Below are 27,045 nucleotides of genomic sequence, written 5' to 3' on the forward strand. Positions count from 1 at the left end.
TCCGCTTCAGAATTAGCCTGAGCTCTACAGAGACAAGCAAGGTTTTCTTACTGGAGTTTAGGGTCTGCCGGGTTTTGGCGCTGGTGCAGTAAGCCTCGATGACTTTCAGGATCTGGGCGTCTTCTTCCAGAGCCGCTGTGCCTGAAAACAGGAAAAGAAGAGGAAATCAAACCATGCCGATTGTGTGGAAACAAACCTTTTGCCTTTGTTTTTACAAGAGTGGTGATGAGGCTGAAAATCAATAATGAATTCAACATTAACAGATCAAACCCTTCCAAACTCAATTAGTGCTTTTGAACAGTGAATGAGTGTTTTTTAATCAGTAAGAATTCTACAACCTGTTTTTCACTACGGGCTCTATTCACCCATGTGCGTAAGTCCAAAAAGCCGCGCAGCAGCGCTGTTATTACTGCACACTATTCTCCCCCTGTACTTAAGTCAGTCACTGCGTGCCTTCATCCCAGTTACACACTCTGGGTGGAGCAACCCTGAAATGTAGGCGTTCCCATTCAAATCCGGCTTTGCGCGCATTCTCTGGTCTGCTTAAGTTATTTTCCTCTTACGCGTTTCTGAACCTGGAATAGGGGCAGCGCCCCGATAAGATGACACATTATATTGCACTAGAAATATGGACTTAGTTACATTTTAAACCACACGGACTCATTTTTTATCAAACGCAGCAGAGTAAAAGTCCGTCTGTGGGTCCCCTCTGTGTGGTGAGATTAAAACAGTTTCCTCGTAAATATCCAAATATCACACAAACAGAACCAGATTTCATTTTAAAACAAAAATACGCTGCTTGTTTTGTTTTTGGTTTTTTCCGTTTTCCTGTTCCTCAATTAATAAAACAAAAAAAAAAACAATCAGTTTTTTCTATTTGGTTTTGAAACAAAAAAAACAAAGAACGAAGGGTACACGGATTGTGAATGCAAACAAATGATGATAATCTACTTGTTTTTATAACGGTAGGTTCAGATTAATGTGGTGCTGAGTGACAGTGAAAGGCCACTAGTTAAAATGATGACGGAACAGTTTCCTTATGTCAACTGGTGTGAAATGTTCTCAGCATCCAACTTCCCAATAGTATACATTGCCTCTGAATCTGCAAATGTCTGATCATGGTCATACTTGAGATGTTTTATTTTGAAAGTTATACCTGTGACGACCTGTATACTTCCTGTATTTTAGGTTCTCTTCCACGTAGTGTCTCATAACGCTAAAGAAGAGACTCAAAACATGTCCGTTGCACCTCATTGGCTTAAATAAATGATCTTAAGGACATATTTGAATGCAGACATGTCTTTATTTCAGTGTGTTGGAGACTCTCCCTGATTACTCTGGTCAGTAATTATGCAATATACATTCTAAACAATGGACTAATACCTTGTTGGTGGTTTTTGTTACAAACTTTCTGTTGGAATTAAAAAGTATAAACTCACTCTTCCTCAAGGCAAATTCCTCGTCGGACTGTTTCCTCTCCGGTTTGCGCTTGGGCAGCAATTTCTTCACACTTTTAGGACTTTTACTCAAATCCTGCAGCAGGAGAAACATGTCAAATCTCTGCTGAGAACATCCTCAGTCCCATATTCAACCAGCATGCTCACCTCTTTATAACAGAGAGCAGCAGACGGTCGTAGCGGCGGTGCAGGTCGCAGGCAGCTCAGGCTCCAAGGTTTGGGGGTGTTGGGAGGTTCCAGGGGGCCCCACATCAAGGTGCTGTGGGAGGTCCCGTGGGAGGAGGGGTGAGGAAGAGTGTGGTAGGTGGGGGCCACCGTCATGGACCTGCCCTCAGCATGTCGGGATGGAGTGAGGGGGTGAGAGGGCAGCTGAGGAGACCAAACAACAAGCTCCAATCATTACAGCAGAGACCCAAAAACAAACAAACATGCTCTTTAACACAAAGACTCCTCGGGAACCTTCTTTTAAAAAACAGACAGAAAAAAAAACTAGATAAATCTTGGTGGCTGTACATTAATAACGTTGAAAATACATTAAGGTAATTATTGGTTTCTCACCGTGTGGCAGGGAACTGACAGGGGTTTGTGGCTGGGCGCTATGGCCGCAGTGTGTTTGATTTGCCTGGTCAGGTGTTCCACCCAGTCCTGCAAGTCCTGCTGGTTGGTGCACACCACCTGCAGTCGGTCAAACATTGGGCCTACAAGATACAAAGGTTTCTGTTTAAAATGTGATTTAAAATCAAGTTTAGAAGAGATTTACAAATAATGAGGGAATGAAAAGTAATAAAGACCCTGCAGTTGGACAACGTAAATGCATAATAAACAAGCTGCATCCTCTGTTAATGAAATCTAGGCAATGACACTTTTCTATAAGAGTGTGCTTGCTCAGAATGCTAAGAGTAGTCCAAAAACATTTTACTCCAAAAGTGCACAAGAACTGTTCACCAAGGTCATGTCCCCAGTAATTTGCCAAAAAGAGGATTTCATCTTTAACTTTATCTTGGTAATAAGGAAAAGAGGATTTTTTTTTTGCGATTACCTAAAGTTTCCATCTCTGAAAACTAAAGACTAGGGATGAGTGAGTACAGTATTATCTGTATCTGTATACCATATGAATTATCTGTATCTATCTGTACTTGGAGTGGGCGGGGCCTAACCCAGAAGTGGGTGGGGCTTTAACCGGTATGTTATTTTAAGCATGCAATTGATATCGGTTGATCAGAAATTGTTATATTTATTGCTGATTAGAAAACTATTTACAGGACAGCATCAGCAATGAGCTTCAGATCAATTGTTTTGATCACGATAGCAAATAAATTGTTTACAGAACAAGGTTTGCAACAATGAATACAACACATGCCGTTGCAATTATGAAGTCAAATGTAATGAACAACAGTTTTCATACTCAACATAACTTTCTTTTAGGATCGGTGTGATTTTTATAATTTTATTTTTTGGTTCTTTTTTATTTATTTTTTTAATTTCCACACCAGGTGTGTTTGTGTGTGTGTGTGTGTGTATAAAAAAAACAAAAAACTTAGACGACAGGCAAAGAGAGGGAGAGAAAGGGAGAGTGTATGTGTGTTTGTGTGTGTGTGTGTGTGTGTGTGTGTAGCTTAATTAATTTGTAATATTTATACCACTACTACCTTTATTTTTTTATGAAATACACCAAAAAAGTGTTTGACACTCAGTGAAGTGAAAAAAAACATGTTAGAGCCATCTGACGTTTATAAAAAGAAAAAAAAATCACTGACAGGTAGAGTTGCATTCTACCAAGCACCACGTCCGAACGATAACCCACATTTACCAGAACTCTACGAGTTAATAAGCAAGTACAAACCGAAGTAATAACAAGCCTGAAGCTGAAGAAACCCTAAACGTTAACGGAAAAGACCTACAAACCTGAGTGACTGAGGGAGAGAGAGAGAGCTGTCAGTGAGTGAGACAAACAGAGCGGAGCTGCTGCGAGACACAGTCATACAACACATCTGTATGTGTGTAGGGGAAGGGCGTACTGACTGACACGCAGACACAGTCAGCCATCCAATGAGGATTTTCATTCAATCCGAGCACAGTCATTGACTCGTATTACTCGTACTGGGCAAAAGTGCTTTATCTGTACCGGACTCTCGTTTCAGCCGAGTATCCGGCTCAACTCTACTAAAGACCAAGTCATGCTTGCTGGTTTGGTAGCCTGGCCAACAGGGACAAGAACTCCCTAGGGAGAATTGTACGCTCTGCTTCTAAAGTGGCTTGGGTCAAATTCAGAAGTCTGGATGACATTTTTAAAAGTCAGATACTGAAGAAAACCAAGTCCATCCGTATGGACAAAGCTCATCCTCTCTACCCAGAATACAGACTGCTCCCCTCTGGCTCCCAACTAGCTGTTCCCCCAGCAACCAGAAATACATATAAGTTCTCCTTTGTGTCGCTCTCCATCAGGACTGTAAACACAGAGAAGGAGAAGGAGATAACCAGGATAAACTACTGCTTTAGTCTCTACATGTGCATCAATTTATTTATTTTAAGTATTAGGCAGTGGTCTACTTCCCCTGATGTTGTGCTCTATAAATAACACACATTTGCTTTTAAAGTCATTGCTGCTCTCACCTCTTATGTTGTTTTATGGTGTGTTATGTTGTGTTTGTGGTTAAGACTGACATCTCTTGTCTGCTGCAAATGAAATTGCCCTTCAAGGGACAAACTAATAAAGTGAAACCTTTGTGCGCTGATCGACTCAGATGTGACATTCACAAGTCAGATTAAATGAATAACAAAAACTGCCGTTGATCACCTTAAAAACATCTCCAGAGTGAAAGGTTTCATGTCTCAGAAAGACCAGGAGAAGCTGGACTAATCTCTCTGAAACGTACTATACACATAAATATGCCTGGCCTTAATCAGAGTATCATGTGATTTCATATGACTCTGACTGGACTAAATTGACTATAAGATACTTTTCATAGGTTCAAGAATGACATTTGACTAATAAACTTGATGAGACCTTACCGTTGAGCTCAAAGCAGTTTTTATGAGCTTCACAGTCTTCTAACTTGCTCACAATCATCCCAGCCAGGGGCAACTTTCCCTGTAGAGAGCATGACAGAGTTCATAGACTATATTAAATAGAAAATATTGGTATATTTTCTATAAAGTTCATTAAGTTTGACTTAACGACAGACCTGAAATATGAAGCCACTCATCCTGGGGCTGGCAGACAACATGAGGAGAACGTGAGGGAAGAGCATGAGGTAGCGCTCATTCTTCTCCTGACAGAAGAATGACAGAAAAAAACTTTCTAAGACACATCACAGATAACATAAACACATGGAAAAGCCATGAATCATTTATTTAACAAACTAAAATTTGTTGACAGGGTTACTTTTCTGTTTTTCTTAAATAGTTAGAAAAACTGTTAAAATAAAGAGAATATCAGGTTTCTTTTACACTTTGATAGATTGGCACCATGACTGGGGAACCATTAAACAATTTTCTTTTCAGTTTTGGTAAAATAACACCCCATTATTTTGAAATACACATCTTCAACTTTACATTTAAAGTTTTGGAAATAGATTACCAACATGGTTGTGGGATCACAAGGTTGATTTTTTTCCTAAAAAAAAAGCCACATTTAAAAAAAAAAAGAAAAAAAAAAGACCATATTCTTTAAACCAGTGGTTCCCAAACTTTTCACAGTCACGTACCCCTTCAGACATTTAACCTGAAGTCATGTACCCCCTACTCCTGCACACTTAAACACAATACTGTAATGTAATATACATAGTATCCCTATAGTGAATATATTTGTCCCTGAATTTTACTTATCTGTTGATGATAGGTACAGATTAAATAAAAAATAATAATAATCTGTAAGCACACAATAAAACATCTTATTCAGAATTATCACTTGATTTATTTAATTAATTAATTAGGCTACTGGCATTTTCAGTGAGAAACCATCTCTTATTTTGGAAAATTAAATCTACCCAATTTTCACCACTAAAGGGTAGTCTTACAGAGGCCATGCATGGAGGCTCCTGACTGCTGCTCTATTTATATTCTAGTTTCCAATGTTGTCATGCTGTTTTTTTATTTTTATTCACGTTCCCCTGGGGGTACCCATACCCCACTTTGGGAACCTAGGCTTTAAACTAAATGATGCCACTACAGTAAACTAGAGGCAGAGAAGGCTGATGCTGTAGGTACCTCTGGGACTGGACTCTGGACCAACACCTGGCTCATGTAGATCACTGAGCCCAGGGTCTTGATGTCGTCGCCCTCCCACAGCCGGATCGACTCCGTGAGAATCTGCAGCTCCAGTTCCTTTCGTTTACGCACTTCCTGACACTGAGCCTACGACGAGGGGGGGGGGGGAGTCAAAGATCTACTTCATGATGTGCTCAAAAGCCATCTTACCTCAAACACTGAACACAAGGAAGCGCAATCAGCTTACCGACAAATTCTTAAAGGATGCCATGCACTTCTGGATATCCGGCCTGTCAGGGTGAATCTCCTAAAGAATGAAGCCCACTTTGCTTTTAAAACATTCATGTGGAAAATGAGTTCCAGACAGACTTGTGTGCACCAGCACAAACCTCCATGTGTCTTTCCAGCTCTTTAAGCAGGGTTGGGTATTTGTCCAGCCTCATAAAGGGTTTACTGAGGCCAGTGGTCAGGGTCAGGATCCCAGGTCTGACAGCACCACTGCCCTCCATGAACTCACCCAATACTTCACTGAAAGAGAGCAAAAAGACAAGATTCACTTTTTTAATAATAACTTTTTTTAAGTTTTTCTACCATGTTAAATTTAAATATATCACATTTTCATTGAATGATGGAAGTTTTATAGAATTATTTACAAGTCAATGAAATTCCTTCAAACAGGGTTGGGTCAATTATAATTGTAATTGCGTAAATGATAATTAATTACAATCATAGTGTAATTATAACGGCAAATGAAAACATCTGTTTCAATCGTAATTGAAATTGGATGGTAATTCTCTAAAATCTACAATTCAATTAAACGCAAAACTATGGAACCATGTTAGCGTTCTATGGCTTACACATATGTAGTTAACAAAATGTTAAAATATGTTTTGTATCAAGTTTTCCCGCTACAATTCAGTTCTTTTGAGTTTCATTTCATCTTTTTTTTATATACATAAATTGAAATTGAGGGGTCTGCTGACAGAATAAAGGCTCAGGCGCCCACACCAAAGACATTCATAATAATATTGTCATTGATAAGGAAGTCAAACAAAGTAACCAAGAAATGAGAAACTAACTGGATGATCGATAATATTTTTTTGTGTATTTTACAGCTGATTTAAGACATGGGTGAAAACCGACTGGTTATCGTAAGAGATGCTAACAGAAAGCTAACACAAGAAGATGATCATATTTATGACATTATTTATTAATAGCTCAGCAATTGTGAATGATTGAATTTGAACTTTAATTGAGAATGTAATTGTAATTGACTTTTAATGGACAAATAATCATTGTAATTGGGGAAAAAAAGATTTGTCACCGTTATCATCATCAACATGGATAACTGTAATTGAAAAATGTAATTGACCCCAACCCTGGCACACAGTAAACTTCGTTTAGCATTAGCGCTCAAACAGGATAAGTGGGTAAAAAGAAACAACAGCTGTGATTTTGTTTTCACTGCAGTTAATATAAAGTGTCAGCCCCGTATAAGTGTAAAGGTGGCCAGAGCTTTATGAACATCTGTGAACACACCTGTGCTGGGTGAGCACATTAACAGCACACGGATGGTTGGAACAGTAGCCGACATAGAGAGCCTTCATCTGTGGCATGAGGTTCAGGAAGAAACCTCCCACTCTTTGTTGGGTTTCTGGAAGTCTAGGAACAGGTAGGATGAAATAATTACTGCCTATTAATAATTAAATGGACAGCATGGGAACAGATAACAGCTGGACAAAAAACTAATTAGAAATGTCCAGTATCATAAACTTGAAGTATAAAGAATATTTTCCTTTCACTTTATAGTCACATTCCTGCAGTACACACAGTCCAACACTAGATGTCCATCTTCTCATTACAAACAAACAGGATGATGGTGTAATTTTGCAGAGCTATTTGAGGAACTAACTTGGTGCAATCCTCCAGCGATTGAACCAGCATCTGCTGGAAGGTGCTGATCTCCTCCAGATTTCCCATAATCAGAGCCAAATCTGAAAAGCTCAGCCTGCAGATGAAAAAAAGGTGTATGAAGACAGGGAAATGGTGAGGAAAGAAACCCTGTGAACTGTCAGAGTGCTACGCTCATTTATTATTTAAAGGTAGCTTGAATCAAGTCTTGGAGAGTCTCACTTGTCAATGCTCTGCAGAGGTCGCAGGTAGTTTGTGAGCAGACACTGAAGGTCTTTGGAATATTCCATCTCTGTTTCTAAAATGTTCTGCAGCACCTAAATTTGGAAGAAAATGTAATTAATTAAGATTAATGTTTGCTAATTGAGTTAAAACCATTATTAAAATACAGACCATTTAGTTCCTTAAGTTGAAAGCAGCTCTTACACTGCTTACTTACCAGGTTGTAGTACGTTTTACTGATTGCAGAAGTGTCAAAGCCTTTGGGTGGACTCTTCAAGGTTCCAGACTTGGGAGAAACTGGTTTTCGGTTAAAAGAATCAGAAGGAGAAATATTAGAATACTTTAGCACACATTGACCGGAATAATTAACACCAGGAAGATGCTGCTGGGCACTAAAATTTGCTTAAAACAAATACTTCAATATAAAGTAGGGCTGGGCAATGTATCGTGAGTTTTCAATTTGGCGAGAAAATGACAATATTGCCTATATCAAGATATATCTATATTGTTTTAACTTGTTTTTATTTATAAAATCACACAGATATATATATATATATATATATATATATTTTATAGGTTATTTTGTATTTAAATGCTCCTTTTAGGAGTCACTGCTTTCGTTACTTCTCAGAACAGCATGAAAAGCACAGATGAATTGATGAGTGCATCCTCCTAACCCAGACCTTTCCCTAAACAAGCCACACTACAGAACTCACTCACACATGCTGTCCCCTACAGGAAAAAAGCCAAAAGTGACACATATTTTGCAGCTGTTGGCTAATAAATGTGTCAGGGTGGCATTTTTCCATCAGCAAATTTAACCCAGAACTGTCTTTCTAGTCAGAATTTATTGAGGTCAAAATATTGAGATTTATATCGTATATCGCCATTTTGAGAAGAAAATATTGAGATATTGAGTTTTGGTCCATATCACCCAGCACTAATATAGAGTCCATACAGATGTAATTTTTTTGTATGTTCATTACAAGTTATGGAAAAACCTGAGTAAAATATGATATGTACATTATATTCTGCTTCTGCAACACAAACGCTGCAGTTTTTACTGACATTAGGTCACAATAAATCAGTGGTTCCCAAACTTTTCACAGTCCCGTACCCCTTCAGACATTTAACCTGAAGCCATGCACCCCCCTACTCCTGCACACTTAAAATCATAATAATGTAATGTCAAATACAACGTAGCCCTACAGCACAAATCTGGCCCTTTAGACCATCAAATTCAGCCTGCAGGAGAAAGTTAAAAAGACAGAAAAACATAAATTATTGTCCAGATTACCAAATAAATGAGTTGTAGATAAATCAGCTAGGATATCTCTGATATCCAAATACACAAATTCAATGTATATTCCACAATATTTGGAGAATTACAATTTTCCCATGCTTTAATCCCATGACTGCAGTCATTTTAAAGAAGTTAATTTTCCTGCAATTGGTCTCAAAATTAATGGAAATTGAAAGATAAAATCCTGCAGGGACTGATATGTCACTTATTGTTGGCGCCTTACATATTTAATATTATATATTCATTTCTATTCACGTAGCCCCTATGACAATTTGCATACCCCTGGGGGTACCCGTACCCCACTTTGGGAACATAGGCAATAAATGATTCTGTAATATAATTGTGCTTGTTAAAACCTGCACTCACACTTAAATGTTCCCCAACTTTAGGAAGAATTTACACTTTGCATTGCATCTCATTTCTACCTTCATGTTGCATTTTACGGTTTAGTTTTCCAGCATTTACTTTGAAGGACACAAGCACACTGTATGTTTTATACTTTAGTTACCTAGAAACGAAACAGCATAATATCTCATTCTCTCTCATTTTTTCTTATTTATATTTGCAACCGCCATCATCAGAGAAACTCAGGCAAATTCAAATCCATCCAAACAAAACCTTCCATCAAACGTAGATGTCTGATTCAGACAGGTCTGATACCTACCCGAGCCTTTGACCTCGCGTACATAGTTGCTGGGAAACCACCCAGTCCTGCCGCTAAGTGACCCCTCCCACCAGCCGCCATCTTCCTGTCGACTCACGCTGATGATGTCACCCTTAGCAAAGGTGAGCTCATCTTCGTTCGTTTGCTGGAAGTTGAATCGTGCCTTCACGAGAAACTGTTGTCCGCTGTTTTCTGACATGTCCTGAAGAAAAAAAGGAAACAAGCACTTTGTAATGTAAGTAAGTAAAGTATTTATAGAGCGCTTTTCGCAGCTAAAAAACCACAAAATGCTTTACACAAATGTCAGTATCATCCTGTCTAAAGAGAACATGGAAGAACAGTCACAGATAACATGGGAGACAAGAACGGGAGAACTGTGGGTCGTCAAGGGCATTGGAGGCGCCCCGTTTTTAGATGAAAAATGGGAAACAGCATAAGGAGAGGTGAGGGGGAAAAAAGCAGATTATGAACTGAATTTCCAAAAGCAGAAACAAAATACAGAAGCAGGAAAAACCTCTCAGTTCATGTTGAACGTAAACAGTGGTAAACAGTTTTCAGCGATCAAGGTGAAATTTCACCTTTAGAAATCTTTTGCTTGCATTGGACTGAAATGTCATAAAAATAGAAAGTGTCTATTCGTACGGTTACCGAAGTACACGTACATAGCGTCTTAGGGTTAGCGTTAGGTTTTATCGTTAGGTTTAGTCTTAGTCACGTGACCTAAACTGGCCAAATAGGGGCGCTGCGTACGGATAGAATGTTGGTATATTGATGCGGCAGTCATACAGATAGCCACTGCCTAAAAAATAAAATCTTGGATCTGTATTTTTTTCTTAATGAATACACCAAAATCCTGCAATTTTAAGTGTTTTAGTGTAATCTGATTAATTCTTTCCAATATTAAAAGACTTTGGACCTTACCAGACTGCGAAACTGGTTCTGCAGCAACTTAGAGGACCTCCCCAGTGAAGCCTGTGAGGACAGAGACTCAAACGACTTGATGCGATGTGCAGAGGAATGACGGGCACACACCGAGTCACTGCCTACACCGATGTCTGAGAAAAAGAAGAACAGCCGTATGAAACTAAACACAACTTTATATGATTAGTCAACACCACCATACCCTTAACCATAATCACAGAAATAAACAATTATATTCACAGACCTGCTGTCACTTTATTTAGAGCCACCAGACTGATCAACACCTTGGAGAAGTTCAGCCCCAGCAGCAGGTCATTGGCCTCAAACAGCTGTGGGTGAAAAAGATTCTCAGTATTAATGCAGGGAAGACATTTCCTCTTGTTTTACATATTTCATTAAGGAGAACGAGTTGTGCCTTATTACTACTAAAAAACAATAAAAGAAACCCACAGATGAAATGAGTAACAAATCATAAAACATAACGTGCCCGCACTTGAAAACATTCGGCCTGACATTTGAAAAATCTTCAAAATATTAACTGTCACAGAAAATTATTTACATTGATTTATTGTGAGCAAGCTAAGCACTTCAGTGAATTTATAGTTGGAAATGGTTCATCCATTACATTTATAATACCCGTAGGGAAATACAAAATTATTCAATATGATTACTCATCTGTTTATGCAAAAAAAAATTATTACGTGGTAGTTTCTGTGACAAACACAAAAATAAAAATGTTGCCACTAATCTTAAGCCCTGAGTGAATGTCACCTTACAGCAAGGTATCAATGCCCCCCTCCTTTTCTTCTTTAAAATCAGTTCATGACAAAGTTTATTTCAAAATCCTCAAAAACGCTGTTTTTTCACCAAAAATCAACCGACCGGAAACTTTTTTTCCATTACCTGGAACCCCTCCATTAGTACCAATGTTTTAGTGTGAGAATGGTTGGTGGGTATTGCATTAAAAGACCTACACCACTCTACATACACACACACACAGACAGACGGACAGACAGACAGACAGACGACTTACTGATGATATTTTTAGAAATATGTTGCTTGCTTTTAGGGTCAGATTTTTGTTTCAGCGCTGTGGTGATCAGTCAACCAATCAGGATGAACTCCAGTGACCTGTGACACTCATCAGCATAAGATGTCACAAAAGATGGATACGTTTCAATTTTAATGACTCATTAAGTCACAGTGTGAAGAGGATGAGAGATGTGGATGTTTTCAAGGAAAAATCAATCAAATCAAAAGGCGAAAAGGTGCTCATTTATTTCTAGTTTTTGGATTATTTTACTAAAAATGTACAGCAATGCACCTTCAAATCAATGACAGGATGTCATTAACATCTGCAATTCTGATGTAGAAGTGGAATTGATCCCTGATTTTACTGCATCTGTCTCATCAGTTGGCGAGTGTAGCAGCTGTGATGTTAAATCAATGACGAGACAGAAACACAAGCCCATTCAGTGCAGAAGATTAAGAACATACACTACAAGCTATAATCGTTTTACATTAAAAAAAAAAAAAATTTTATTCAAAAAACAAACATTGCTTTGACCAATATTCTTAGAGCAATGATTTAGTCAAAAAAAAAAAAAAACTGAACTCACCAGCACCAGCAATACCATGTTAAATAATCCTTCTAATAACAATTAGAAGAATAATACCATTCTGAAGCAACTAGAACCAAGAAAAGCTAAAAATAGTGCCAAATAATACACATTATCTTTCCCATTGAATACACTTTCAAGCTGAAAATGATCTCCAAACTATATTTACAATGTACACTAGGGTTGGGCGATATATCGATATTCAAGATATATTGTTTTCTATTTTGGCAATATATACAATTACACTATGACTTATATCAATATACATTTTTTATAGCTTATTTTCATATTTTGTATCAAAATACATGTTTTAGGAGTCACTGTTTTCACTACTTCTTAGTTTGATGGATTAATGAGTGCGTCCTAATCCAGACCAACCCCTAAAAAAGCCATCCATTTTCATACCCGCTTATTCCCGTTTTAACAGGGTGGCGGGGGTCTGCCGGTGCCAATCTCCGGCTCTCATAGGGCGCTGGGCAAGGGTACACCCTGGACAGGGTGCCAGTCCATCACAGGGCAACACAGACAACCATTCACTCTCTCATTCACTCCTATGGGCAATTTAGAGACTCCAATCAACCTTACAGTCAGGTTTTTGGATTGTGGGAGGAAGCCGGAGTACCCGGAGGAAACCCACGCAGCACGGGGAGAACATGCAAACTCCACACAGAAAGGACCCAAGTCCACCCCAGGGGTTGAACCCAGGACCTTCTTGCTGTGAGGCAGACGTGCTAACCACTAAGCCACCGTGCGCCCTAAAAAAGCCACACAACAGAACTCACTCATACATGCTGTCCCTAAAGAGCAGAAAAAGCAAAAAATGGCACATACTGTGCAGCTGTTTGTTAATAAATGTGCCTGTGTGCCAATTTAACCCAGAATTGTTTTTCTGGTCAGACTTCATTTGAATTAAAATTATCAAGATCTATATGGTATATTGTCATTTTGAGAAATATTGAGATATGAGTACCCAGCCCTAATGTACACACATTTCAACAGCCATTCATTGCAGCACAACAAACCCTCTAGGCATTTGTATTCAACTCATCACTTTGTTCCCAATCGATGCCACAGCAGCACTTTTTACCTTGAATTGTAAAGTTGGCTATTTTTTTCTTATACCTACTGCGTGTCTCAAAGGCTCCACCCCTAAGGAAACGTGTAGCCTGAAAAAACAGAAGCTCACAAATCCCAACGACTATTAATCCAACCCAACTCCTGCTCCTAATGGAAGCACTAAAGATAGAAACCAAAGCACGGCGAGTCGTGCTCGTGGTCATTCGAGTCATTAATGATTAAAAATGTAGGACATTTTTGGCTTCGATAGTCTAGCACAGTGTTTCTCAAACGAGGGTACGCGATGGCACTACAGGGGGTACTTTTTTGTTAAAAATGATACTCACACTGAATATTACCTGCAACTCAACAAGACAATAACAAAAACACACAAAATAAGAGAAAAATTGTGAATAATAAAAAGAACAGACAAACAACAACAAAATACACAAAATGACACCAACATCACACGCACAAAGTGAGAAAAATACTTACTATTAACAGTAGCACACAAAATGACAACAAAGACTCACTAAATGAGAGAAAAAATACACAAGATATCTACAAAATACACAAAAATAACAGAGAAACATACAAAACGACAAAAAACAACCAAACGACACCAAAAACACAAAAAAAGTAATTAAAGTATGTATGATTCATGCTGCTATCGGCTCAATATCGGATCGGCCGATACGCAGAGCTGCAATATTGATAATGTATCGGAAATGAAAAAGTTGTATCGAGACATCCCTACTAAATAATAAAAAGAAGAGACAAACAACAACAAAATACACAAAATGACACCAAAAACACACAGAATAATGATAGAAATGATGTTGATCAGAACATGAACTGAAAATACAGGGATCAGTCTCTGTCCCACGTGATGAGGGAGATGACTGTAAATAATAAAAACCAAAGAAATAAATCTATTCAGGAAGCACTAAATACTGTTTCATTCCACTTATTTACAAAATGGGATTCTTTAAAATGTTTGTTATCACTCATTCATTCCATCATTATACTCTAGAGTTGTTTTTTTCACAGAATTCTGAGCAAAATGTGGTAGTTGGACATAAGGGGGTAGTTGGATTCAAAAGTAAGAGAAAGGGGGTACTTCAGCCAAAAACGTTTGAGAACCACTGGTCTAGCAAACCTGCAATGTTAACTCTGACTGCCATACTGATAAATACTATCACAGATACTGTATCTGTGATAGTGTTTGTGTTGATGACGGGGATGTCCTCTCCTCTGTCTTCCTGTGTAACGCCTTCCACTGATTATTTACTCTCGCTTCAGTTACAAGGGCGATTGGCTGTGAGATACGAGTCACGTTCATCTTCCGCTCTGATTGCAGATATGCCCTCTGGTGTGGTGTGTGACTGCCTTGGTAAAAACTGAGTGGATTTATTTTTTTAGAAAGCACTGTAAGTACACACGTGTCTCACAGCAACAAAGCTCGAGCTGTTTGCAATGAGAACGGAACGTCCACAACCGGGATTTAAACTACAACCACTGAACTTTTCCTCTTTCCAAGTCCTATCATTAACAGTGGGGCACAACAAATGTGCAATATTAAAGATTCATGCATGGAGATGATGAAAATGACTAACATGACGAGCTCAGACTTGTCTTTGAGGCCCTCAGAATCACAGTCCCTCCAAGCAGGTTCAAACAATTCCGCAACAGTTTTCTGTGACACAACACGCTACAAAGGGCCAAGAAATCTCACCATCGAGGAAATAAATATTTACTTTCTAATAATTCATATAAATGACAACTAACAGGCCATAGTAACAGTAGGTGTCCTGTTTATTAAGTTAATTAAATCCCACAAACAGTATCTGAAAACGAACTGCCCATTATATTCTAATGTTATTTTTATTCTGATTTGGCAACATTAGTCTTTCAAATGTTTTTTTCCCCAAACAAACTTGTTCAAAGTTGTAAACCCAGCATAGAGATTAATGGTTTGTTACTCCAGATAAGTTTCCACACATTGCTTTTGAGCTCATCTAAAGGCACCATTAAGTTTACTGGTCTGTAGTCTTTTCATTCTGAAGAAAGTTTCCTTCCTTCCCTGCACACGACAAACATCCACCGATGTGTGTAGTGAGGGTTTCTCAATCTGATGTTGGTATCAGATATTGGTCCGATATCAGAAAATAAACAAGTATCGGATTATATGGCCCTGCATCTAAAAACTTTGATTTGTTAAAGTTAGGGTAGGTTCTGAAAAAGAAACAAAGAAAATCCATCATCTGTAGCAGCTGTAAATCTGTAATAACTTTGACCAATGGAAAAAAAACAACCTTTTTTTTAACCAATCACGTCTCCCTGCTTGTTCTCGACCCCTCGCATGCATGAGCTCACACTGAAAGCGCGTCACCGCTGACAGAGTTAAAACAGAGTTTTTGGTCACGTTTTTTAACATATATAATGGTAAAGTTTATTGTTTACTTACTGCTGAATGAAACATGAGACGACAAAGTTTCTACACAATACAAGTGATGAGCTGAGCTCCTCTTCTGCAGCAGCTGTGCATGTATGTGAGTGAGATGGAGCACATAGGGGAGGGGGGAGGGGGGTAAAGGCGGAGCCGCCGGGGAGGCTACATTCAAAATCATGCTAGCTTTTGAAAATCACCTACCTTACCTTTGAGATTATTTTTTCAAAATCTTTTCATTTATTTTCCTATAAATTTTATTCAGCTGTAAAATATTCTTACATTTAAGGTTAAAATGTATGTAATCCATTGATTGCTAATAAATGTTTCAGTTTTTCTCATACTTATTGTGGCTGACTGTTGTTTTCTGAGTAATATTTCTTAAAGGTGCAGTTGGTAACTCTGATAAAAGTGACTTTTTGTCATTATTGCGCATTAAGTCCCGCCTACTGCAAATTGCCAGAATACACCGCGACCGAGCAAAAAGAACCAATCGGAGCCAGGATTGTGTTTGATGGACTGTCTGGCAGATGTCGATCACAGCCCCCGCCCCCTTCCGCTTCACATCTCCAAAAGCCAATACCTCCGTTTTACGGCCCAGGCTTGTTTGAGCCTAACGTCAACGATTAAGCTCATATGAGGACATGTATTTACACCAGGTGATTAGAAGTGTGTGTGACAAGTTATACTTGTTCAAATTTAAAGCTAAGTCCTCTCTCTCCCCCAGGTTACCAACTGCACCTTTAATCAAGCCTTTTCTAACATTCCACACTACAAAATAGGTGAAGAAAGTATGTATGATTTTTGGTTTTATTGTATTGGATCGATATCGGTATTGGCTAATAACCAAGGCAGCAATACTGGTGGGAGTGAAAGAGTTGTATGGGGTTAACCAGTTTTATGTACAACCTGCTGTTGTGCTACCAGTGCCTGTAAGAGTGTGGAGAATCACTTAAAAAGTGGCTAAAGGAAAACAATCTCTTTAATCAATAAACATTTAAACTTTTCTCAGGAACAAAAGCAAACGCATTTCAGATCTCAAAGCAAAACAGACGTGGTGTAAATTTCACAGAGACCAGAGGGGTCATGGGAAACGACGACTATTACATCCATTAAAGGTTAAAGGTCAGTAGCTGCAGCTGCCTGAGTGTCAAACACCGTTTACCGCCTATAAGTGAACAAACTATGCAAAAAGACATCAAAACCAGACATTTTGGACCATCTTTACCACGCTGGTTTTTAGTAAAGCTTCAAAAAGTGCTGTGCGTTGCTCTCGGTCCACAGCATTAATCTGCTGCTAGAGCTACCTGGGGTCAGAGCCAGCAGTACTCAGGGCTCTGGAGAAGGTCCATGTTTGCTTCACAGATGGTGAGCCGTAGGACAGGCATGTCCCAAATCACTGTAATCCTGCTGTGGCTAAGTCACGCAAAAAAAAAAAAAAGTCTTGCATGCATGAATGAATCATGTTACAGTGGAAAAACCTCAGCAATAACCACATCACAACATCAGGATGGCAACATGCCTTGAAGATGCAACACAAAACCTTGAAAATTCATTTTTAAAACTGGTATAACAAAGAACGTCAGCCAATTTTTTTTTGTTTTTTTTTTATTTATTTTTTTTTTAAACGAGCTCATCCTCTTGTTCCATGGCTGTAGTCAGTATAGAGAGAAGCAGTGTTGAGGAACACTGAGTTGCATTGTCAAACTCGGGCAATTCAATGACCGCTCTATGCATTGGTAAATACACAACCTCCAACAACACCCTATGCCTCAACTTTGTTTAACTCGTGGTAGATTTCTCAACAGACTCGCAGCAAAACGTTGCTGTTGTGATGCACTCGGACCGATTGGTGATCACTTTAAGAAAATAACTGTATATGAATATAAACAGCTTGTATTTTATAGATTTAGGTTATCAAACTGCTCTTAATGACAAGATTTGAAGCAGACCAATTTACCCAATGTCTAACTGGAATACTCAATAGAATTGGCTGCTAACTGGTCATAACCAAATCATGAGTTCTGTCCCCATTTAATTAGATTAATACATGTAGATCAGTGTCATATTGGGACACCGCTAAAAGAAGATGCTAAAACACATTTATAGACAACATGCAGTTGTTTATTTCTTAGGGACAGAAGATGATTCTCATTTGGCACTGGCAGTTCAATGACCTCTTTGTACACCGACCAACACACAGTCAAACACTATTATATGACCCTAGTTCTAAGGTTGTAAGTGCGTTGCATACATTTGGAAGGTTTAAACAAAATGTAAGTAACAACACTATAGTTTATCTGTACCAAGTAAGACTACTTCCCAGCAATAAGCATAACAGACCTTATTAACTTAGGATTGCGGTAATTTGTTCTGAATTTAGGTTTCCAGCCAACCCATGATATCTATCCACAATAATTCCATGAGCAGTGATGATACCACAAACATCCAAACTGCTAAATAATCTAAATAATCGTTAACCACTGACTGTCAGTTATTCCAACCTTTTTTTGCGCCTGTGCACCCCTCTTGCCATTGGTTACCAAAGACTTAATCCAAAAACTCAGAATAATTAGTGTATTTTATATATATATATATATATACACACATTTAAAATGCTAATTTAATACAATTACTTCAATATTAGGTCAATCCTGTCTTTGTGAGAAGTGTGATTAAATGGCCTCTACACCATAAATTACGGTAATCACGTTTTATTATAGGCACTGGAAGTGACTATAGTACATTACAGTACGTAATACGTGTCAATAGACCGGCAGTCTATCTGATTGCAGCGCCCCTCATTGGCCAGTTTAGGTGACGTGATAGGTGCACCACGTGACTTAAAGTTCCGTGAGTTTTATTTTAGCTCATATTTATTTTTAGCTACGCCGCTAACCTTTTTATTTTAGCCCTAACCCAAGAAATACCCTAAAATGTTTATTTTTTTCGTATATATATATATTTTTTCAAAGATGGAATTTGCCATGTTAAATATGTTAGAATGAAAAAATATAAATGTCAAAAGTGGGATTCGAACCCACGGCAGCGGAAAGAAGAACCCTTGAGTCAGGCACCTTTAGACCACTCCTCCATCCTGACACAGTGAGAACACAGGCACATTACGCTTATGTAGAAAAGGTCCGGCAACGTCGTCTTTCGTACAGATAGACTACCAGTGTAGTGTAGAATAAACCTACCGTGAAAGTTTCCTACGGTAGACAATGGGCATGCGAACTGCGCATGCGCGTCCGTCATTTCAAAAAAAGGTAATAATCTTTCCATTAATTTTTAGGGTTAGGGTTAAAATTAGGGTTTATCATAGTAAGAAAAATTAAGGTAGCAAAATATTTTACGTATTTCACAAGTAGGATTATTTTTCACTACACTGGTGTATAGATACCTATTATGTACTAGGAGACACTTTTTTCATTGTAATACAAGTAAATACGCTATTTTATTAAGCAATTCTCCTGTTAGTTGGGGTAAATCTGTCCAAAAAGCCAAAAAAGGAACTGGGAACGTTTTCCTAGCATTTTTTTTTTAATAAATTGACAACTGTTTTCAAGTACCCTCTGGAATGTACTCCTGTACCCCTTTGGGTATGCGTACCCCTGTTTGGGAATCAGTGATTTGGACCATCATCTATTGAAAATATTTAAATCTGCTTTTAAAACCATGGCAAAAAGAAGAAGACTTTTATTTGTACTTAATAATTCTACTTAATATAATGCAATGACCATTAGAAATGAACGGAATGGTTCGTATTGTATGTACATGTTGACTACACACTTTACACAACCAAGACTGTATCGTGCTTTGGTTAGGAAATATAATGATATATATATATATATATATATATATTTATATATAAGATGTTATCAAACCTATAAAGTGTATCTTAAATAGAAGATAAAGTAAGACTGTGATTACTGTTGTGGGCTGTGAGCCCTCCACCTCCCCCTGTCAGGACTCGTCCTTCCCCTCCATGAACGCATTGTCTATTGTGCCCAGTCGACCGTGCACACAGCACAGCCACACACCGCTCACAAACATTTCAGAATGGGTCAAATGTTTCCGTAAACACCAAACAGGTCTATTTCACTCACCTCGACGCGGAAGGACGCGCAGCCTTTGAGGAACTCCTTTATGTTGCTCAGACACTCGGCGTCGTTCTTCGGTTCCTGGTAGATCTGCAGACGGAGGAGCGAGTAGCTATAAACACACTTCCAGGCTTCGCCTTCAGCACTGCAGCGCAGAGAGACTTTAGTGGCTCTAAAATGTATCTTCTTCTGCTCTGGTGAACATTTTAAACACAGTGTGGGCTGGGCCTGACACACAGAAAAACACTGAACGCAAACCCCGCAGCGGGGACTGAAGACGCCGGACTGTTGGGTCGCAGGAAGTGACGTCGACATACGTCGCTCCATTATGCTCCATGGAAGATGCTAAAGTAGAGGTTCTGCAACCTTTTTAGTGTTGTTTACTATGATTTCAATCAGTTGATGCCAACTGATATAGAATCAACCTAGGGCTGGGCAAAAAAAAAGAAGAAAAAAAATCGTTTTAATTGATTTATCGAATTTGTTGATAAAAATGATTTTTATTTTGCAAATTCGAGTTTAATTTTTTTCTTTATTATTATTTTCACCACAGTTTTTTGGACTTTTTCCACGTTCCGTCCTTACCTTATCGCGATGTGAGCCAGCCCCCTCTTTGTTTACATTTGTTTACCCTTTGAGTAGGCCATATTGTGTGCCACAGGCATTTTTTATTTTTTATTTGCACTATGCTGAGATGTTAAGAGAACAGTTTATTATTTTTTTTTAATTGTAATGTTATATGTTGTAAAATATATAGTTATCTGATTTCTTAATCAGAAAATGTAAGCGACTGGGAAGTTGCACTTTTGCTTAAACCTGAGTTAAAGCTTGAAATTGTTGAATGGCAGAGCCTCATTTACTTTTATTTATTTTAAGTATTTTTGTCATATACTATATGTATAGGTACATACACACAATTTGTTCTCCGCATTTGACCCATCACTCATTCATGAGGAGCAGTGAGCAGCCACAGTGTAACGCCCGGGGAGCAGTTAGGGTTAAAGGACTTGCTCAACATCCCACAGTGATGGCCCGGGTGAGATTCAAACCAGTGACCCTCCGATTACAAGCCCGCTTCCTTAACCACTAGGCCACCACTGCCCTTTATTTTGGGATTGTTTAATAAAGTTGCACTTTTGACAATATATCTGATGTCTGCAGTCATTTTAAAGTGCACTGAAAAAAAAATCAAATCGAAACTCAATTATTTCTTTAAAATATCGAAGATTTTTTTTTTGGTTGTTTTTTTGGCAAAATTGCCCAGCCCTAAATCAACCTATATATAAACATAGAACTACACGTTATTTATTGAACTGATATAACAGACTCTTTGTCCTATGTTTCAGTGAAAATAAATAAAATAGTACTTTTTAAACTACATGTTTTATTAATATTTAAGCCCACATTTTACATTAATCTTATTACCAGCCCTTTCCTGCTGACCAAAGAGGTGACCGTGCACTCAACCCTTAGTTGTATAATGATACACGATCTGGTTCATCACATTTGGTCAAGGCACTTCTGCCTACAATATAAAGACCCAACAAGATAACTAGACCTCGATGGCTGCCAGATCTGATTCACAGGCAGAGGTGTAAAGAGTACTGACATATCCTACTCAAGTAGCAGTACAGAAGTTCAGTTTTTTTATGAGTTGTAACACTATTGTAAGCTGCTAAATTTTGTTGTATGACTTGTCTTGTACAATGACAATAAAAAGCAATCTATCTAATAACATACGTATGTTGTATATACTTCTTATAAAAAGTGTTTATTGCACTTTTCGAATAATTTGTAAGAATTAGCTAAAAACTGCATTTTTTTCTTGAATTTATTGTTGAGTTTTTTGTTTTTAGTGTGGACTTTTACAATAATGTGACTATCCCATATACATGATATTCTGTATTATCTCAGATTTAAAACTGATCAAGTTGAATTATTTATTCATTTTGGCTCATGTGTGTGTCTCATTATTTAAAGGATATACTAGTTAAGTATCTTTAGGTAAGTGTCGAATATTTTTAAAGTATGCTGAGAAAAACCTTACTCAAACATTGATAATATCATTGACAGCGGCAATTATAATCATTCACCGGCATGGTCTGAAGATCAATAAAATTATGATTGGTCCAGAGTGTTCCCTACGTTGCCAATAAAGTAATGACCGCTTTTATATTAGTGAATATAAATCTGTTGGATAATAGAATGACTATCAATAAATCAGGCTTTTGTGGTGTTTCATTCACTGTGGGATTATGGGCACAACTTCCTGTTATAGCAGAATCTGCCATAAGCTACTCTAATAACAATAACAGTGGGGTTTGTTTGTGTTTTCTACATTTAAATTTCTAAAAAAAAATTCATAAAGCTTGTTTTGAGGCAGCACAGTGGAGTCGTGGTAAGCAACACGTTCAAATATGTCAGAACAGTCTATACTAACTTTTTTTTATTATTATTTATGTTGATGCATGACCTGTGGCTATGATGTCATGGGAAAAGACTTCTGAAATAACAGAGATGAAAGTAACAGATTACAAGTACTCACGTTACTGTAATTGAGTTACTTTGGGTACTTGTGCTTTTGTGGGTATATTTCTAAATCAGTCATTTTACTTGTACTTAAGTACATTTTAAAAGAAGTAAAGTCCTTTGTTACATTTCTACACCCAACCGTTACTGAGTAAATTATTATTATTTCTTTGAAAATGATCAACGGACATTGTGAAAGTAAAAAAAATAATAAATGCATCCCATCACAGTCAACCAACCACATTAAACGTAATGTACTGTGCCAAAACAGCATTGAATGTTGGAGTTCATAAATGTAGCTATAGAACCTGATCATTTTGTTTTTAATTTGAATTGAATTAATTGGTGTTATTTTATTTTTTTTTTTAAAAATAACTGTGCATTTAGACATTTTTAAAAATTTTATACAGATGCCTTTGTGGAAAAAAAATAACGTTCCAGTTGTGCAGGATTTGGTCTCTGATCCTTTTTCAGTTCATACATTAAATGTTTACTGTATGAAAGGGAACCATGGCAAGATTTATGACCAAAAATAAACGTTGGGGGGTGAAAGTAACTAGTAACTTTTACTTTGAGTACTATTTAATTGAGCTACTTTTTACTTTTACTTGCGTATTTCATGCATGACTTCCTTGTACTTGTACTTGAGTACAATTTCAATCAAGCAACAGTACTTCTAAGTAGGATACATTAGTACTCTTTACACCTCTGTCAAATAATATACTGGAGGTGATATTGGGTGTCAGATATTCTGGTCAGTAAACACTGCACTGTTTCTTTAAATAAAGAGAGAGTGTCATATTTGCTGTGTGCGCCCTTGCAGTCAATGGCGGCCGACTTCTACATGCATTGCAATGGTTTAGTGCAGATTAGTCTGATGATTCAATTACAATAAATTACATTAGGAGGACACAAAACGCGTCTTGTTTGATCAAATGATGAATGAAACAATTGACTTGAATGATGGGGTGTCCTAACCTATGTGTATGCTGGATGAAGATCTGTTTGTTGGATGGACATAATAAAGGAGAAGCTGTAACACTGGCTGTATGTTGTATTTGATGGAAATAAATGCCGTTTGCTGACTGTGTAAAGTGTCAGGTCATGATGCATAGATAACACGGGCCTCCCTTGTGTTACGCTCTGTCATGTGTTTGCTGTTAAACGCAGACAATAACACGATCTGCCATGACCTACAAAGAAATTACCTCACGGATCAGTGGACACAGAAAAGAGGGGCCAGACTGCAAACCGCGACCCAGGCTGTGTGGGGGGGTTGGGGGGGGGGGTGTTAGTGGGTCTCTTACTTTGTCAGAGAATCCCGGGCTGAGCCGCTCCAGCAGTCTGCACAGAACCAGCCCATCCTTCAGGGAGCTCTGCAGAAACGCTTCTGGATCCGAGATGGTTTTCTTTGGTGATTCCAGCACCCCGAGCGTGATCAACCACGTCACTGTCTGTTCTGCAGAATTCATGTCCACTCACTCACTCACAGCAGATGTTGATTCAACAAAGCGGCCGTGGTGCTGTTTTTTCCTGCGCACCGCCCTGGTTGTTAGGATGTCATCTTCTGTGCGTCGGGGGTGGGGGTGGGTGTGGGGGGGAAATAGGTGATGGAGATGCGGGGAGGTTGCGGAAAACCCACGGCTTGATGATGGCAGCCGAGAGGGAATTCGAGGTGAATTGTTTCCTCCCTTCACTGCTCCGGTTAGCCCTCCGACACGGAAAGCTGTCAAGTGCGGTTCGCTGTTGTGCGTTTTGAGGCAGCGGGCTGCATACGTGCGCATCACAGCCGCCAGCCGCTCGTCTATTGGATGACATCACAGGAGGGACAAGCCAGTACAACCAGTTGTATGGTGTTCCTCAGTCTGTCAGAAAAAAAAGGCTTTCACTGTTTGGCAAATTCTCCTCATTTATCTGTTTACTTTCACCTCAGGCTGTTTGTAATTACCTCCAATAATATGTATTTACTGCCTTATTTAAAAAAGGGGGAGGGACCTGAATAGACCAGTCAGATCTACATCTGTAGGTAGGGGTGTACATTACCATGAGTCTGACGATACGATACGATTCACAATTTGCATGTCACGATACAATATATCCCGATACTAAACAATATGATATGCGCTGTGATATTTTGCAATATCAATAATTACATATTTCAGTTTTACAAGTACAAAATGGTATGAAATACATTTTTAAAATTTGCGAGAAAAAAATATGGTAACTAACTAGAGCTGAGTTTAAAAAAAAAACAATGATTTAATCAATCTTTAATCAATTTGATTGAAATTTTTGCTATTAACCGATTAGAGGTGGAGAGGCACTCGCAAATCTCAGCAAAAAGAGCTTTAAAAAGAAAAGACGGTGATGTGATGGACCAGAAATTGGCTGGACAGGAGTGGGCAGTACAGTCCGTCAATTTTACAGCGATCCTACGGTGTTCGCACATGCGCAGTGTGAGAGTTTATTTAAGTCAGTCCGTGGCACTGCTTCAACTGTGAAATACCCTCACAAGGAGCAACTGGATTTCAAACATGTTTGATTTCCTGCATACGATTTCTGATCGAGAGCTGGTTGTGAGGTGTTAATTGCTTCTCATGACCCCATGTCTACTACACGATGCACGACACACGATCTAGCAGAAACTCACACGATCCCAAAAAATAGGGCCAAAAATGGGCCAAAAATTACACAGTGTATATGCCTGTCAGAAGCTGCCCCAACTTAAGTCAAGCTGATATCCAGAGTTTCTGAGAAACGTCTCCATGTCCCACCCTAAATAGCTCCACTTCCTCCCCCTGCCTCTCCCAATCTACCAGAAGCCACACCTCTCCTTTCTGCACGCACATTGCGTAACATAACAAGGTTGCATTGATATAGGTCTCTGGGTCAGGTAAGAGCCAAAATCATATTTACCTGTTTGCTGTTGTGACACGTGGCCTTATTCCTGTGCACAGTTCCTCATTCACTATGATTGACAGTCTCAAAAACAGGAAGTTGAAGCCTATTGGCTGTGCTCAGTCGGCGATCGTTTCCATTTGTATAGGGGTTTATAGGACGAAGGAGGGACTTATATACATTAATGTATATGAAGGACCACCGGCAGTAGACCATAGTAAAAGACTAGTTAGGGATTTTTTCACATTTCGAAAAAAACATAAACAAGAAACTCCGCATATCAGCTTTAAGTCAGAAGTTTGGAACCATCTTTTTTTATATCCAAATAAATATTAAAGATCGATACTATGGAAGCCCAAAAGAGTCATAATTAAATAAATAAAAACAACATTTTGAAATAAATACAATTTTGATAAATAACAGACAGATGTATAACATGGCCATTAAATTGTAAAATAAGGTAATATTATTATGAAATATGTTTTATTATTATTTAATATCTTGTTATTATTATTCTTTTATTATAAATAAATATTTCATAATGATTACTTTAACAATGTCATGTTTTTTGAAATAATGACTTTTTATATATTTTCCAAGATTTTATAAAATAAAAAAAACCTTTTTTACAAAGTCAATTTTTATTTCATAATGTCCTTTTCCACAATGGCCTTTTTTATTTCATAGTGTCATTTTTCAGCTGAATCGAAATCGAATTGTGATTTATCGATTCAAAACCTTATTAATCGAAATCAAGTTGATTGAGGAAATTGGCCATGATACCCAGCTCTAAAAATAACTGTAATTCAAGTATCAATATCAAAAACAAGTTTGTCAAACTGTCAAATTATATTTTTATAAGTTTAACTTGCTTTGCTTCTTCAACAGTGTCTGATTCTGTTAAGTTCTTAAATTTTTTATATATATATATACAGTGAAGAAAATAAGTATTTGAACACCCTGCTATTTTGCAAGTTCTCCCACTTAGAAATCATGGAGGGGTTTGGAATTTTCATGGAAGGTGCATGTCCACTGTTTGAGAGATAACCTAAAAAGAAAAATCCAGAAATCACAATCTATGATTTTTTAACAATGTATTCGTGTGATACAGCTGAAAATAAGTATTTGAACACCTGTCTATCAGCTAGAATTCTGACCCTCAAAGACCTGTTAGTCCACATTTAAAAGTCCTCCTCCACTCCACTGTATTATCCTGAATCAGATGCACCTGTGTGACGTCGTTAGCTGCATAAAGACACCTGTCCACCCCATACAATCAGTAAGACCCAAACAGTCAGCATGGCTAAGAGCAAAGAGCTGTCCAAAGACACCAGAGACAAAATTGTACAACTCCACAAGGCTGGAAAGGGCTTGGTGAAAAAAGGTCCACTGTTGGAGCAATCATTAGAAAATGGAAAAAGCTAAACATGACGGACAATCTCAATCGGAGTGGAGCCCCATGCAAGATATCACCTCGTGGGGTCTCAATGATGCTAAGAAAGGTGAGGAATCAGCCCAGGACTACATGGCAGGACATGGTCAATGACCTGAAAAGAGCTGGGACCACTGTTTCCATGGTCACTGTTGGTAATACACTAAGACATCATGGTTTGAAATCATGCATGGCACGGAAGGTTCCCCTGCTTAAACCAGCACATGTTAAGGCCCGTCTTAAGTTTGCCAATGACCATTTGGATGATCCAG

At 38.3% G+C, this 27,045-nt stretch overlaps 1 protein-coding gene across 3 annotated transcripts in view; it reads right to left on the reverse strand.

The window, feature by feature from the left end:
- The window catches only part of arhgef7a (Rho guanine nucleotide exchange factor (GEF) 7a), a 37,526-nt gene extending 13,268 nt beyond the window's left edge, over positions 1 to 24,258 (reverse strand). For all 3 annotated transcript variants that reach the window (XM_028435683.1, XM_028435685.1, XM_028435684.1), the window contains exons 1-18: positions 23,751 to 24,258; positions 19,921 to 20,004; positions 10,932 to 11,016; positions 10,688 to 10,821; positions 9,767 to 9,968; positions 8,017 to 8,096; positions 7,800 to 7,894; positions 7,579 to 7,674; positions 7,206 to 7,328; positions 6,056 to 6,194; positions 5,914 to 5,973; positions 5,667 to 5,813; positions 4,643 to 4,729; positions 4,470 to 4,548; positions 2,016 to 2,155; positions 1,605 to 1,826; positions 1,440 to 1,533; positions 52 to 141 (exon numbers count right to left, since the gene is read on the reverse strand). In XM_028435683.1, the coding sequence (XP_028291484.1) occupies positions 52 to 141; positions 1,440 to 1,533; positions 1,605 to 1,826; positions 2,016 to 2,155; positions 4,470 to 4,548; positions 4,643 to 4,729; positions 5,667 to 5,813; positions 5,914 to 5,973; positions 6,056 to 6,194; positions 7,206 to 7,328; positions 7,579 to 7,674; positions 7,800 to 7,894; positions 8,017 to 8,096; positions 9,767 to 9,968; positions 10,688 to 10,821; positions 10,932 to 11,016; positions 19,921 to 20,004; positions 23,751 to 23,915 (2,122 nt within the window). In that variant the 5' untranslated portion in view covers positions 23,916 to 24,258. The remainder of the gene's footprint in view (positions 1 to 51; positions 142 to 1,439; positions 1,534 to 1,604; positions 1,827 to 2,015; positions 2,156 to 4,469; positions 4,549 to 4,642; positions 4,730 to 5,666; positions 5,814 to 5,913; positions 5,974 to 6,055; positions 6,195 to 7,205; positions 7,329 to 7,578; positions 7,675 to 7,799; positions 7,895 to 8,016; positions 8,097 to 9,766; positions 9,969 to 10,687; positions 10,822 to 10,931; positions 11,017 to 19,920; positions 20,005 to 23,750) is intronic.
- Between the last annotated feature and the right edge of the window lie 2,787 nt (positions 24,259 to 27,045).

The sequence above is a fragment of the Gouania willdenowi genome, chromosome 21, assembly GCF_900634775.1.
Source record: "Gouania willdenowi chromosome 21, fGouWil2.1, whole genome shotgun sequence".
NCBI lineage: Eukaryota > Metazoa > Chordata > Actinopteri > Blenniiformes > Gobiesocidae > Gouania > Gouania willdenowi.